Raw genomic sequence first — 15,207 nt, 5'->3', positions numbered from 1 at the left:
ACCCATAATGTCCAGCATAGCTGTCACTCTGTGCAGATCGTGCCCAGAGCTGGTACCTGTATCTGGATCGACGCCCTGTTTGTTGATTGTTGCTAGACCTGGTGCAGTGACTTTATCTCTTATGCACACACCATCTGTTGGGTCTTCTCCAGCCTACAGCAGACTCGTGTTTGGAGTCTCTGACGCTACTATAAGAGCTCTGCTTCCTAAATAGTCTTGTCTTCGCTGCCCGACCCAAGGTTACTTTTGGAGCTGCTATTGCTCCTGCGTTTGATGAATTGCATCACTTGGGAGGGATCAGTGAAGATCTACGTCTTGCCATCCTCTGTAACTCGTAGCTTTGCTGGATACAGCATCTTGTAGTCTAAGTGAAGTTCACGTAGTTTGCTCTTGGCTGGTGCAAACAGTCTCTGTGCTTCCTGAACCCGAGACATGAAGTCTGGGTACATATACCACCATCCCCTTGTGGTGTAACTCCTGTAGCTTTCTGGACTTCCGAAGGGCACTGTGGCGATCTCTGTAGTGGAGGAGCCTCGCTATGATTGCAAGTGGCAGCCCTCCGGGACATGCCTGGGGGCCAATGATCATTGCGCTCTTTCATCCACAGACATTGCAGAAAAGCTATCTGACCCCAACAGCGTGGTTAGTAGGTGTCCTACAAATAGCTCCATGTTAGGAATGTTCATGGATTCTGGAATCCCAACTATCCGAAGAGTGTTCCGCTGAGAGTGGTCCTTCAAATCTTCCGCCCTGGCGTGAACTATCTGCAGTTGTTTCTCTATGGCTGCCTGGGATCTGAATGTTGTATTTATGATGTCTTCCGCCTCAGATACATGTTTTTCAACAGTATCAAGTCTTTCCGTTTGCTTGTCTAATCTATCGGACATCCTGTCCATTCAGAATGTTAAGGTATCTATCTTGCCATTATTTTGTTTAGACTGTATTGCATGACGGCCAAAATTTGTTTCATGTCGGTATCTGAGGTAGCGTTGCCAGGTTCAGAGCCTGATTCCGAAGGATTTTTGTCTAGCTTCTGCTGCCTTTGCAACTTCTGTGCAAGTACATACTTTGATTTATGTCCTTGCTGCGCAAAGATGAATGGCTAAGCTATCTGCGACCACAAAGCCTAGTTGGACATTAAGAATTAGCAGTCCCTGTGGAGGGCATGGACACATTCTTGCTCCTGAGGCCTCTCAATTAATGTTACAAATCCAAGTAGCAGAGCTCTGGCAAGTCAGAGATCCCTTAAGAAGCATGAGAATTCAAAGCAAGGGTCTCAGTCATCTCACCACTTGCACCATATAAAGTCACGCAACGTCCCAGGTACCTCCAGCTCGCAGAGCCGTTCTGTGAAGCGGACTACTGCAAATTCCCACTCCCCCCTCGAGTAGACTGTGAGAATGGATGAACACTGCCAGGCTAAGGAGAAAATCTGTTACCCCATCAGATCCTGCTGGAGCACCTTCAGGCCACCAAGGATCCGAAGTTGATGACTTTCCGGGACCATGTCGGTGGATCCGTCTGGGTTCCGACCGTGATACTTGACCTCTGTCTGGGGTCGGCCCCTTACGTAAGCACGGCGCTGCCAGTTCCAGTCTCGACGCAACGCCGGACTCCACTCTTAGCACCGCGATCGACACCTCCAACCTGGTTGCCAGTACTAATGCCAGGCACAAATTCAGTGATTTTTGCAGATTCTGTTCTTTCCACTTTTCAAGCTATGCACAGTTGTCCCCTCACTATTAAGACAGCTTTTTTCATATCCATAATATCCACCAATGCGAGTGAACGATTTAGTGGCTTTGCCCTTACATCTGCCATATACATCTTTCTTGTCTGTTAAACTAGTCCTCTGGACCAAAGTGGCATTCCTGCCTAAGGTAGTCACGTCCTTCCACATAACCTTTGTGGCCTTCTTTGCACCACCTCAACCCTCTAAGGAGGAAGAACACCTTCAACGTCTTCAACCTAAGAGGGCACTTAGCTTCAATGTAGACGAAGCCAGTGACTACCGACAAAATGACCAACTTTTCATCAGTTTCTCGGGGGCTAAGAAAGGTAGAGTGGTGCAAATAAATACCATTCTAGATTGATTTGGTTATGCATCAAGATTTGGAATGGGCTGGCCGAAAAACTACCCTTAGTAGGCTTGCGCGCTCGCTGCACCGAAGCAAAGGCTGCTACCACAGTGCTGCTGCATGGTGTGCCAGTTCTGGATGTTTGCCAGGCTGCAACATGGGAATCTCTCCACATGATCACAAAGCATTACTGACTAGATAGCCTAGACTCATACTGTCCATTAATATGTGACAAATCTAAAGATTTCCATAGTGCAGACCGAGATCAGAAGGAAACTGATGCCAGTGCAGGGAGGTGCCATTTATATGGCGGCCCTAAAGTAATTTCCTTAGTGGACAGATCCAATGCGGAACTGCCTAATGCCATCCTACAAAATTGATTTGGGTTCCCAGTCGAGCCCTGATAAATACTTCAGTAATGCCTCAGTAATGTATTTTTAAGCGTTATAGAACTGTTGTCTATGTACATTTAACGCTATTAAGACAGTGTTTTTGAAAAATGCCTGGTGCTTATTCTTTATGAACAAAGGGCCATTGTCCCTGATATCTGGTTGTACAGAAATGTTATTTCACAGAGGGTTCTGTAGATGTCATATTTTTCATAAAATTGAAATAGCAGAGCTTTAACCACAAAAAAAGAAATTGTATATTTCAAGAATTTTAGTTTTAAATATATCTGAGAAATGCTGGTACACTCCCATTAAATGTATCGCAGCAGTGTGCCTGCCCATTTATAGCACTGCATAGAATAAGTGCCTGTGACACTTGGGTACATCAAATTTAGACTGCAAGTTATTTGCAATGCATATAATGAAATTGCTGTACTTGAAATCTAACATTACTAGAAACCTTTGCTGTGTACTGCAGTTTTGCTTCTTCTCCTCGTTCTCATAGCTTCCTATTTAGATCCACCTTCCATTGTGACTTCAAATGGTTTAAAGCAGTCGTGATCAATGACCAAATTGCCCTGTATAACTGGGCGACTAGTTTCTTTCCATCTTGCAGGACTAATAATTCATGAAGCACAGTGTGGACAAGTGAATCTGTTGTTGTGCATCCCCAAGTCAACTGTACCATTCTCACTAGTTATGTACATCATATTTTGGTCTATAGAGCCTTCCTGTTATCGCCTATGTTCTGTAAAGTCCTGCAGTTAACCACTGGCGAATACGTCCTCCACACGATACACCCGGCACCATCGTCATCAAATCCCTGTATCCTGTGCAGTCTGCAAGCTTTCCTTATATGATTTCCTAGTAGCTCCATGGACAGTGCGAATAGCAACGGTGATATGGCAACCCTGGCTTATGCTGGTGCTCAACTGCTAAAGGTCAGATGTAATGCCCCATTTCCTAACCCTTGCTATTGGGCCATTGTATAACAGGGGAATCCAATCTCTTCTCCAAATCCACTTGGAATAAGCAGTCCCTTTAAGGGTATTAAAAGACTTCTCATTATTGTTTAAGGCAGCTACCACATCAATAGCCTCCTTCAACAACCTGTGAATTTTGGAAAACGTGTTACTGTCCTGCCCACGGCAATCTGACTTGAACCAGAATTTTCATATCCAGATTGAGCAGTGATAATGAACAGTACGATTTAACTGCTGTTGGGTTGCAACAGGGTTTTGGTAAAACTACAATAATGCAATGATGGCCTCCCTATTAACATGGGGGAAATCACCACTGTCTTTAACAGTCATGTACTCGTCGTGCAGCCTCAAGGCCAGAATATCCCCTTCGCTATTATAAAATGCAAAGGTAAAGCCATAACTGATGGCCGATTGCTCCATGGCACCCTTTGTTGCCAGTCTGTTTGATGAATCAAGTGTTAATTTCATGTCTAAAGATAGTGTGTACAGTCCCGCTCTTCTGACATGATATATTAAAGTATGTTCTGATGGATATTTGTAATCGGATTCCTCACCTTAGAATACACTCCAGGCGCCAGACTGAATCTGGAAAGTGTTCTACTTAGCATTGCTCCCATATGCCGCTAGTTGCCGTTATGCAACTCAACGCTGGTTTCACATTGCGTTGGAAGAGACAAGAATAGCAGCATATGGGGCCACCTCTGCGCTGTCGTCAGTTTCTTGCCTTTCCCCTTTTAGCGCCCTCAGACACAGTGGGTGAACAGTTGCTGGTAACAATGTGCTAAATATTTATTTGGGACATTTTAAATATTAAAAAGAGGACACACTACAAAAGAAGAAGAAGTGATAGTGTTGAATCTGCTGTTAGAGTATTCACCAGAAAGAGCCTTACCGGAAATAAGTAACTTGTTATTTCTAGTGGATACTTCTAACTGCAGATTCCTCTGCTTAGTATAGATACTAAGGTTGTACCTCCATAGCTGGAGTGTCTTTGGAATGGACTCAGACCAAAATGTGTTGCAGGACTGAGTGTGCCAAATGTATTTCCCTGGTTGTCACAAATGTAGTAATTTGTGAACGTAAGCAATTATGCCCATGTCGCAGGCTGGCAGATACAAAGGACTAGCACTCTGTGAGCTAACGCAGTGGTAGCAGCCTTAGTACTCTTAGAAGGGGCTCTCCAACCATCTGGTGGCTTCCACTTGGCCATTGCATACCAGATTGTAATTCAAAGGATTGCGCACTTCGACAAGGTCCTCTTCTGCACAGCCTTCACTTTCTTTGCTTCAGAGAACACCGCAAACATTTGATCGTGCACTCGATGGTCCTTGGTACAATCAATCTAGACGTTTTTGAGGGATGAGGCGGGAGCAAAGAAGGCTGGTAGAGCGATGAACTGTTCACCGTGAAAGGAGTCACAAATTCGGGTAAGAATGCTTTACAAATCCCCAGCACCAACTTGTTCAGGAAAAAGGTGGTGTAGGGCGGTTGCACTGGTGAGAACTTTGCGGTTAGATAGAGTATCTACCTGAAAGATTACCAATGCTAACTAGCTTGTTTATCCAGTTTTCACAGATGGGAGTCCAACAAAGCATAGTATGGAGGCATTGGTTTCCAATTGTGAAAATTTTCCTGACCCATTTGCAGGCCTCAGTGTAGGACATGCAAAATGGTACACATTCAGTCTGGCCAATATAGCAAACAGGTGACCAGTGTTATCACCCTCAGAATGGGTTCAGGGAGTATATCCCTGGTAATTGATCATTTTAAATCTGTTTAATAACTGAGTGTGTTGTCTTCTCATCTCTTATTGAGGTCAGCCCGTTAGGAGTTAATCACCAATAAATACTTCAACTGTCACATCTCAGATTTTGTTGTTTTTAGATCTCTGTGTAGAACCACTTGGACTCCACTACTGATGGTAATAAAAATCCCCCTTCAACGTAGCTTTAAATGCTTCTCATTCTGCGTGCACATCTAATGAAGAATAATGGACACCCTGGGCATCCCTTTGAATGCTGCATTTTGTAGTGTTGCTGCCTGCATTTGCTAATTTGGGATTCATGTCCAGAGTGTTGCCCTAGCACAAGACCATGATGAGAAGATTTGTGTCAAGAACTGTTTGCTGAGGGACTTGAGGTATCCTTCATTGGGTTAGGAAGAGCTGAATCCTGATGTGTCCTTTCTACTGTGAAAAAACGTGAGGTCTTTCAGGGCTCATGCTTTGCTTAACCAGCACTCCAGAACTCATTTTATCTGTTGCTCTTCACTCTCCGGAAAGACCAATCAGCCTTAGGTCGTTTCTTTTCAAATGGCCTGTCTGCATCCTGTGGCCAATAGTTCAAAGATCAGACCCGCTCTGTCAATTTGGCTATTCATGTACTTGTATAAATTCAACATTTCGGCTCTGCTGTTTCAATTAACCTTTGTTTTCTGTGACCCTTTCTACAAACATTTTGTGGTCTGCTGTGAGCAAGCCCACATCCCAGAATCGCTGTATCTATTTTGTTTCCAACCCTCCCTTTAGAGGTATTTTGACTCTGTTAAAAACAAAAATTGGATAGGCCCCATGAATGTTATATTAAGTTATTACTGTTTCCTGCCAGAATACTATTCAGTGAGTAGTAAAGATTTTAAGGGGCCATAAATCTGTGTTTTCCTTTAGTAGTTCACACACTGTAAATGTTTCCTTGTTAACATGGACATAATTTCCGGTTTTCTATTACAGCTTGTAAATCAGTGTCCGAAACAAAGGTGATACCTCATTCTGCCCGGCAGCCAGTATTTCTCCGCAGCATGTCTGCCCCTTCTGACTTGGAAATGATCGGGAATGAAGACTTGGAATTTACAAGATCTAACCCAAGGTATCTAGATTATGTTAAACATTTATATCCAGACTGTCACTTAAATGTCTTCTGCAGTATTATATCACTAATATTAAAATAGTTATTCTCATATCAGTTTACATTAATTGCATTTTTTAATTTATTTTTTTACAGGAGACGCAACGTTACTAGTCACAGAAGTAGCTCTTTTACTCTTCTCCAGTCATTAGCCATTGAAGATAGCCGGGACAAACCTACGTACAGTGTCTTACTTGGCCAGTTGTTTGCATTTATAGGAACCAATCCTGACCAAGCGGTATGTCAAGCCGACTAAATCCATTACAACCCTAATTCAAACTTCAAAATGTGAGTTTGTTTTTAAATTAATTATGATGTCACCTGCCTTTTTCAGGTATCTAGTAGTAGCTTCCTTTTAGCGGCACAAACAAGATGGCGTCGTGGCAATACAAGGAAGCAGGCACTAGTGCACATGAGAGAGCTGCTGACAGCAGCTGTTCGAGTTGGAGGTGTCACTCATCTAGTCGGTCCAGTAACTATGGTACTTCAAGGAGGACCAAGGTAAGGAATACACCATAATGCCCCAATATTTATTATGTAAACGGCATATCTGCCATTTGGATATTCTTGTACTATTTGAGATTTATGAGATCTTCTCAGATCTGGAATGCAGAGGTTCTGGGGTTTCTTGCAGACTGCATTCTGAGTGACAGCATGTTCTTGTGATTGGAGTGGTATGTTCATATAGTGTCAGATTTGTAGGGTCTTGGAGTCCTGTGGTGGTCATAGTGTGATCATTCTGTAAAATTCTTGTTATGTTGTGGTGCATAGCTTGGTAGATTTGGATAGCCTATGCATGGTTTTGGTGTAGAAATTTGTTATACATTGAATTGCCTATTCTTAATAGTGCTGCTATTTCTGTCCGTTTTGTTTTCTTTTTTTAAGTTTTGTCTTTAAAGAGTGACAACGTGAGATTCGTTATGAAGTTTGAGTGTTGTGATTATGTAGTGCGCTTTGCTGCAGGACATGAGGGTTAATGCTGTGTTGACTGCTGTGTTTATGTTCTTGTTTGGATAAAGTGTGTATTCTCACATTTATGGGTTACTCATTCTGATCAAATGTAGTGTTTTTGAAGTGTGGCATGTTACTTACTATATTGGTCTTAGTGCGGTGTTTGCATTCATATGTAGCTCCATTGTTACTCCAATTGTGTTCTGTTGCATGATCTTGTTCAATATTGCTGGAGAACAGGACGTTTTCATTGTCTAGACCATGTTGCATTGGTTGCTTGCAAGTACTAGGTTATGTTAATTAAACTTAATATGACGCATGATGTACCTCAAAAGGCATCTCTGCGCTGCCAACAAACACCAGCAGAAAGGAATTTGGTTAAAATAAGCTTGTTTTCAGCAATTTCCTAAATTTATAATGATCAGTGCAAAGACGAACATGAAGAGGTAAGTTGTTCCCGAGCCAGATAGGAAAAGGCTCAGCCACCGAATCTAGTCAGACAGATACGGAGTACACTCAACAATGCTTTGTCCATGGACCTTAGATTCCTGATATGTAGATAGTGCTTGTTTCTGCTGAAGATATCTGGGGCCTTACCCCTTAAAGATTTGTAGGTGATGCAACAGATTTTAAAAGTGCTTTTCTGTCTTACTTGTAGCCAGTATAGTGCTTTCAACGATGGGGCACCTGATCGAAGGTTAAGAACAAGCCTGACTGCAGTATTTTGTGCTACTTTTAATGTTACTATAAATGTCATTTGCTGCAGCCAGTAAAGCGGTACCGTAGTCCAGTCTACTAACTACTAGGGACTGGACTAGTGTTCTTCTAGCAGAGAAAGGTAGGGAAAGGCTCTTTGTAATAGGCGCTTAATGTGAAAGCCGATACCAATAGCAGCCAAGATCTGCTCTTTTATAGACAGTGCTGGGTCTATTTTTAAGCCAAGATTTTCCACAATCTGTCTGGGAATCGGAACTGCGCTCGTTGAGAGGGTCACCACTCATCAGACCAAAGAGTGTTTGTCGTGCCAAACAGCATAATCGCTGTCTTATTGACCTTAAGCTGTAAGCAGTTGGCTGTCATCCATCTTGAAATGGTTAACATTCCCTTAGCAAAACGATCTTTAGTTTTATGCAGATCTTAATCACAAGTAAAGATCAGCTGAGTGTCATCAACGTAAGATATTATTTCAAAGCTGAATGGCTCTACAATCTTAGCAGGGGGGGGAGGGACATATATATTAAACAGTGTAGGGCTTAAACAAGAGCCCTGTGGTACACCCACAAGACCGGGGCCAAGCCATATTAATAGCCCCGGATTGGCCACGAAGAGTGTAGTACACAAACCTTCTTTACCTCTCATTGTGCCCACTGCTCCATCTCCCTCTCAGGGCAGGTTTTACACCCCTCCAGGAATTGAACAGGGCTACCTGAGGTCTTTCTCTCTCCCACCAGATGATATGAAAGTTATTTTATCGGCCAGAAGACACTCCACCATGATGGTTTAGGCCGGCAGATGGGCAAAGTTTGTTCAGTGGTGTGGAGAGAAAGTCAATTGACCCTTTGAAAGCCCACTTATCAGATGTTTTAATTTTTTTGCTTTCCCTGGCGCAACAAGATTGTGACGTTGCAACTGCTAAAGAATATCTATCTGCTTTATCGACAATTCTTTGTTTTCCGGATCAGCCCTCACTTTTTAAATCTCTTATAGTTATGAGATTTATTAAAGGTCCAACTAAGTTTCCTCCCACTGCGTTTATAATGCCTCAGTGGGCTCTTAATCTTGTCCGTAGAGGTTTCTCACCTTTAAAACTATATTTTTAGTTGCTATTACATCTGCTAGAAGGGTAAGTGAGTTGCAGACCCTTGGATCCAAGCCTCTCTCTGTATCCTTCCATACAGACAAGCTGGTGCTTAGGACCAGAGCTGCTTTCCTGTCTAAGGTGGTCACTCTGTTCCACTCAGGACAATCCATTACCTTGCCTATTTTCTCTCCTCCCCTACATCTATCAAAGGAGAAAGATAGACTTCATCGTTTGGACCTGAATAGGGCAGTGAGTTTCTATATGGACAGAACCCGAAAGTTCAGATTAGACTGCTAGCTGTTCGTTGGATATGTGGGCAAAATGAAGGGGAAAGCAGTCAACAAGAGAACTTTATCCAGATGGATAATCCTGTGCATCAAGATTTGGTATGCCATGGCTAAGTAGGAGCCACCTTCCAGAGCTAAATCTTCATCTTCTGCTTTGGCTAGAGGTGTCCCTGTAATTGACATCTGCAAAGCGGAAATTTGGGCCTCCGTCCACACTTTTGCAAACCATTATTGCTTGGATCGGAAGTGAGGAGGGACAGCCATTTCGTTTGTTCTGTGTTACAGGATTTTTTGGTATAGGCAGGCAGGCACTGTCCTCTGAGTGCGGCCTGCTTGGGAATTCTATTCAAAGGTTGAGGAATCTACATGCAGTTGTATCCATCAGAAGAACAAGTTACATACCTTCGGTAAGAATTTTTCTGGTGGGTACAGAATGTGCCCGCAGATTGCTCACTGACCCACCCACCTCCTCATTGCTTGACTGCTTATACAGAAAACAAGTTTGTATATATCTTTCATATGAATGTTTTTGTATTTAAATCACAAAGATGCTATTGATTTGGCAATTCAATAGCATGTGGTTAGTTCTTTTTTTTTTTGGTATGTATGGTGTACTATGTATGTTTATTGGAAATGTTGGTTCATCTGTTCGCCTCGAAGAGTGGAACTGACGTCAGCACGTCAAGGTCGTCTTATTGCTCCGATGATGTCACACGAAGTCAGGTGTGGAGCATATGCATTATGGCATCCTTGTTGATGTGGGAGAGGTATGAAGAAAAGTTTTTGTGGAATGCTATGAATGGGGGTAACTCAAAAGGTGAGGAATCCACAGGCGGACACTGTATCCACCAGAAAAAGCATTACCAATGGACAGTAACTTGTTCTTTTTACAGTCACATGTGAATTATTTCCCGTTTCCGGATGGGAGTCCCATTATTTTAAACATAACCAATAGTATTTATTTAGTAGCACATTCATCTACTTGAATGCTTTCCACCATGAACATATGCAGTAAATGTACTGAGCCTACCACCTTTTTGCAGCTTTCTACTGCATGTCATGTGAGAGGGAGTTCAATAAAGCTCAGCTCTTCTATTCCAGTTCTGTTTGCTCTTACTTCAACTTGCTAAATATTTTTCCCTGGTACACTTCCTCTACCCTGCGGTTGATGTCTTCTTGAACGACTGTTATTCTAGGGTCTTTGCGCCATAGAACTGCCTTTCATTGGTTTAATCGACAACCTTGTTCAAATGTTTTGCTTGTAGAAAAAGATGATCCTCACAATTAATGAATATACTGCCTCCATTCATGTCACAAGTCTAAAGATTGAAAAATGGATTGTACCTTCTCTTCATAAACCCGGAGGATAGTGCTTTGATGGTTGCCGTGCCCCCCCCCCTTCCCCACCTCAGTGGATGCCCCCTCTACAGGGGATGTATCTGAGGAGTTCCTTTCATGCACCCTTAAAAAAACATGTAAATGGTGTCTCATGGTGGCTTTCTCCATATCCAATGTACCTTAGAAAGACACTTCACAGAGCAACTGGCCATAGTGTCTGACAAAATTGAGAACATCCTCATTGTTGTCTGAGATGAAACCCAAGTCCTCATTAGTTGGGATCTTGCTAACCTCTTCGGCTTTGGCATTGTTTGTTCGGATGGCATTGATAGCTTCCTTATTTCTGAAGGCTACAATGATGACACAAAATTTGTTTACATCCACACAGTCATCGACTGCTCTATCAGTTACAATCTTGTCAACAGCACCTGGATCATTTATGCCTTCAGCCTTTTTAGGTGCCCCTTCAGAGAATCAGCAGGCACACCTTCCACCTCTTCAGCTATCCAACTATCAATGGCAACCGCATCACCAGAAGCCTCTTCAAAGACAACTCCTAAAAAGCACCACCAGATCATGATAGATCAAGTGGTAATCATTTCCCCACTATACTGGACAGAGTCTCTCCCTTGTCAACATATGTTACCTAGTAAGGGTGGACCCACCTCCCAAGATCCTTGAAACCGAGGGAAAAGTCAGATAGTTCTAAAAGCTTTTGTCAACTCCAGATACATTTTTGCCTCGAAGATAAGGGTGATTGTAGGAAAGTGCCCTTTCTGCATGGTTGCCCCCTATCTTTGCCAGATACCTGATGCAATTTGATTAAGTGTGCCCTTGGTCCCTGTCAATCAGGTTCCCAGGGCCTGTGTTCCTTCCCTAAGCCTGTATCATTGGTTCCACAATTGGCACAACTCTGGCATACCTGTAAGCCCCTTGTAAGGGGTACCTATGGTACCAAGCGCAGGGTAACCAGGGAAAGGCCTCGGAGGGCTGCAGCACGTTTTAGGCCACCCTCAGAGACCTCTGACCACAAACATGCACCACTGTCATTGCCGCCTGTGTGTTTTGGTGCAGCTAAAAGTAGAGTCGACGGAATATATGTGACCGCAGACAGAGCGAAATTCGTTGCTGAAAACCTGGCGAAACCCCTGACACGGTTCCGCAGCGACGTCAAACACTGGCGTGCTCTGCCCCTGACACTGCTGGGACGGGCCGCCCTCTTTAAAATGATGGCGCTCCCCAGATTTCTCTACTTGCTTCAGAATACACCCTTCCCGGTTGCCTCTGCTTACTTTACCGTCATAAACGCAGAGGTGACGAGCCTCTTGTGGGAAGACAAGGCGCCACGGATAGCGCTCCATAAACTGACCAGAGGCTGGTACGACGGGGGTATCGCCCTCCCTAATATCAAGATATACTACTGGGCATCACAGCTTATGGTAATAAACCAGTGGCTCCATGTGCCTGGGGATGACCCGGCATACCGTATGGATCGTCAATTGCTGGGGACCGGGGGGGTTTATGGGAACGCTCTATAATTACACTAAGAAACGCGGCTTCACGGGCCCCACGGCACATACTCTGCTGATATGGTTTGAGGCGCAACGTGCTCTTGGTTGGGAGGGGAAGATAACCCAGGCTGCACCACTATGGGAGGCGAAACAGTTGGGAGTGCTGCGCACTACCAAGGGGTTTTTGCAATGGGATCTGATTGGGATATCGAGGGTAGGTGATCTCTGGAAAAAAGGTGACATAGTCACGTTTGCCCATTTATAAGCTGAATATGACCTGGCAGACGCCGAACGATTTCGCTACCTACAAATCGGGCACGCACTCCGGGCGGCGGTCCCGCCCGGGACTCGGCTGGCGGAGTCCTAGCCGTTGGAAGACAGGCTCCTCGCGGAACACCTGACTAAGAGAGCCACATCCCTGACATACCGGAAGATGATAAACAACCAGCCAGACCCATTCTTAGCCCTTAAGGCCAAGTGGGAGACAGAACTGGGGGAATTTGACGAGACGGACTGGCAGGCGGCGCTTTCCTCCCCTAAGGAGGTTGGGATCTCGTCCAAACTGAAGCTTGTACAATTAAAAATTCTACACCGCACGTACTACACCCGCACACTCTTATATAAACTTACACGGACCGACTCACCGCTCTGTCTCAGGCAGTGTGGCATGGACGGCAGTCTTTTCTATACCCTTTGGGAATGCCCCGTAGTTGTCCAATACTGGAAGGCGGTCATGCGCACACTCTCCCAGGTGACAAAAGTTCCAACGCTTCCGGAACCGAGGAGATGCCTCCTCAATGTGTGGGAGCCTACAGATCTTAGCCGCGTAGCGCAACTCTGGGTGACACTGGGACTCCTGCTGGCAAAGCGCAATACAGCCCAAAAATGGGGGTCAAGGCAGGCCCCTACCCTCGCCCAATGGTGCAGAGACATGAACACCACAATGGTTGTCGAAAAAACAGTATACATTCATAGAGGATGCCCCAAAAAGGTCCCAGATATGGGGGGGGTGGAACGCTTACAGAGGGAATATATGTGAACCCCCGCGTGAGACCTCAGATTCTGAACTGAGTGACTGAGTTCCTATGGTTTAATCATACACCAAATGTGACCTGCTAAGCTACTACATGATGCAGTAGAAGTCCAAGGTGCTACTATACACCACTAATGTACCAATGTCTAGTAAAGGTATTCTCTGAATCTATGTACACTGACAGACGAATGTGATGCCGATGTATACAATGCCAATGTAAGTTGTTTTGTGTTTGAATTTCTTAATAAAAATATTTACAACAAAAAAAAAAGTAGAGTCGACATGGCACACATCCCTGTGTGCCATGCCTGCCCAGCACTGCATGAGGCGTAGGTAAGTCACCCTTAAGGTAGGATGCACTATGTCTCATATGAGGGCCTATCTGCAGGAGCAGGCAGGCCCCTATAATATCTTAAGCCATTCTTAGATGATATATGTGCTCAGTAAAGCCATCCTGAGTCTATGGTCTGGAAACTGGTCATTATGAGATTACTGAATCCTGGGATGTTTGGTATCAAACATCTCAGAATAATAAACCTGCACTGATTCCAATGTCAGATTTATTATTCCCTGCACTCAGGGGTCCCTTCTAGAGGCGCCCCTGAACCAAGCCAGCCTCTAGTGGATTTCTGTCTTGTGACCACCACACGACAAGTTTATGGACCCCTGAGGTGGGCGCCTTTGCTCCCTGAACCAGAAACAAAGCCTTTCCTGGGTGAGGTGTTCACCCCTCCCCCAGACCAGGAAGACCCATCTGTGGCAGGGGAGCTTCAAAGGCCTTGCTGCCTTTGCAACGAGACCCCCAGCCTCTCCTGCTATCAGGAGCATGCCTCCTTCCTGTTTCACCTCCTGTTTTTTGTGGGAAGACCGCCGGTAAAAAGTATAACCGCCCAGAAGGTGTGCCCACCTCTGCCAACCCCACCCCTCAGGTGGGGGAGGCGAGGTGAAGCCCTCTCTTCAGGGCCCGCCATCTTTCAGATGACAGGCACCCTCCAATCAGGGATAGGGATGGTGCCCACTCGCCCAAGTAGGGGTGGGTACCCTAAAGGTGTAGTTACCCTAAGGACAGTATCCCATTTGCTACTACCTCAAGACCCATAAAATGCCCCCTAAATACAGTATTTATGGGTCAGCCTATGGGGCAGCCCTGAACCCAGAATTCAGATTCAACTCAACCAGGAGGAGGACCGAAGAGCCGTACTGCAGAAGGGGACGTTGACAACTGCTTTGGCCTCCGCCCTACTGGCCTGTCTCCTGCTTCGGAACCCCTGCAACCTGAAACCGGTGTGTCCTGCAGCCACCAAGAACCCCGTGGCCTGGCCTTCCCAAAGGACTCTGATCTCCCATGGACACAGGAGGTGTCCATCAGCAACCCAAGCCAGGACTCCAGATCCAGCTGGACCGCTCTGTACCCGACACCCACGGCTTGAGTCCGAGTGGCCCAACACCCCAGCGAGTTCTCACCTGTGATCCTGACCTGGGATCCAGCGTTGGATGACATCCTCCGACCTTCTCCTCGATGCTTGCAGCCTCATTCTCACGGGTCCCCCGACCGAAACGATGCGAAGAACCCAACACAAAAAGGCAGCCCTGCACTCGCAGCCCCTGAGTTGTGAGATGTCCGACCAACGGTGTCCTGGTGTCCAGCAACTCCTCAACTTTGTCCTCCAGTCGTTGGGTCCCTTCTTCCAGTCTTCTGACTCCAGCCTGCAATCTTTTTCCTCAACCGGCAATCGCCATAGGAATGCATGGGGCTCCCAACACCGCCTAAGTACCCTGCACCCGGTCGCCTATGCCGCTGATGGTGCAGTGTTGGTGCTGACCTTGGAACCCCTTTACCCCAGGAGCTTGCCTCCCAAGACGGAGTGGCCTGCCTGTGACTAGCCCCCAAATGAGGTGCCCCATTGGCTAACATTGGCACCCTGCACCTGGC

General features: G+C 45.4%; 1 protein-coding gene across 2 annotated transcripts in view; it reads left to right on the top strand.

The window, feature by feature from the left end:
* The window catches only part of HECTD4 (HECT domain E3 ubiquitin protein ligase 4), a 2,430,065-nt gene that overhangs the window by 604,590 nt on the left and 1,810,268 nt on the right, over positions 1–15,207 (top strand). For both annotated transcript variants that reach the window (XM_085634374.1, XM_085634373.1), the window contains exons 32-34: positions 6,179–6,314; positions 6,450–6,591; positions 6,688–6,854. In XM_085634374.1, the coding sequence (XP_085490500.1) occupies positions 6,179–6,314; positions 6,450–6,591; positions 6,688–6,854 (445 nt within the window). The remainder of the gene's footprint in view (positions 1–6,178; positions 6,315–6,449; positions 6,592–6,687; positions 6,855–15,207) is intronic.

Source organism: Triturus cristatus, chromosome 11 (assembly GCF_964204655.1).
Source record: "Triturus cristatus chromosome 11, aTriCri1.1, whole genome shotgun sequence".
Classification (NCBI taxonomy): Eukaryota; Metazoa; Chordata; class Amphibia; order Caudata; family Salamandridae; genus Triturus; species Triturus cristatus.
This window is presented reverse-complemented; position numbering and strand designations above follow the sequence as displayed.